At 65.4% G+C, this 774-nt stretch overlaps 1 protein-coding gene across 1 annotated transcript in view; it reads right to left on the reverse strand.

Annotated features, from left to right (window-relative positions):
* EMIHUDRAFT_357302 (hypothetical protein) overlaps positions 1–549 on the reverse strand; it is a gene marked incomplete at its 3' end in the record, with an annotated part of 8,740 nt that extends 8,191 nt beyond the window's left edge. The window contains exons 1-2 of the mRNA XM_005765046.1: positions 530–549; positions 221–461 (exon numbers count right to left, since the gene is read on the reverse strand). Coding sequence (XP_005765103.1) covers positions 221–461; positions 530–536 — 248 coding nt within the window. The remainder of the gene's footprint in view (positions 1–220; positions 462–529) is intronic.
* Positions 550–774: the final 225 nt, after the last annotated feature.

Here is a 774-nt window from a genome sequence, read left to right on the forward strand (position 1 = left end):
GGGGTGAGATGCCGGGCGAGGGTGCACTCGGGGCCGAAGGGCGGAGGGCGGCAGATGGAAGTGTGGAGTGTGCAGGGCGAGGGTGAGGTGAGGGAGGAGAGGAGGTCACCGCCGTTGATGCGAGGCGGTGCGCGACGCGCAGGAGAGGACACGTTGTGCGCGGTCTGTTCCTCGCGCTCGGGCGTCGCGCGCGCGTGTGTTGCGCTGTGTGTGCGTGGGCTGTCGAGCGCCCACCGTGGCCGCCTTGCCCTGCTCCGCGCTGATGGCGCCGAGCGCCTCGCCGTGGTGAGCCTCGATGCGGGCAATGTTGGCGCGGATCGTGCACATCGCTGCCTTCACCTCATTCACCTCCTGGAAGAAGACTGCCATGAAGCCGCTCGCGCCGCCCGCTTGCTGCCGCGACGGCGCGCCCATCTCGATGTCGCTGGTGCTGCAACCACCCTTCAGCTCGTCCAGTCGGTCTGCGAACAGAGATGTGGCGAGCGGTGAGGGGATAGAGACGACGCGAGCGCTGCAGCGAGGCACACACCGACCATGGCCCTATCGGCGCTCAAGCCGCACCGACCTTGCTTCTAAAAAGAATTTACAGGGCGGTCCTCGTCTAGTAATAAAAACCTGGGGAAGGCCTGCGCAGCCTCTAACTATACCTCGTGTGGCGCTGTGCGCTGGTCTGTGAGAGGTTCACACCCCTTTGCAGAATTTTCCCCAAAAGTAGAGTGCACCGTGGCACAGCAGGTCCTGGCGGCGTGCCGTACTCCCAACCCTCCCTGGGGG

The sequence above is a fragment of the Emiliania huxleyi genome (genome assembly GCF_000372725.1).
Source record: "Emiliania huxleyi CCMP1516 unplaced genomic scaffold EMIHUscaffold_57, whole genome shotgun sequence".
In the NCBI taxonomy this organism is placed as follows: Eukaryota; Haptophyta; order Isochrysidales; family Noelaerhabdaceae; genus Emiliania; species Emiliania huxleyi.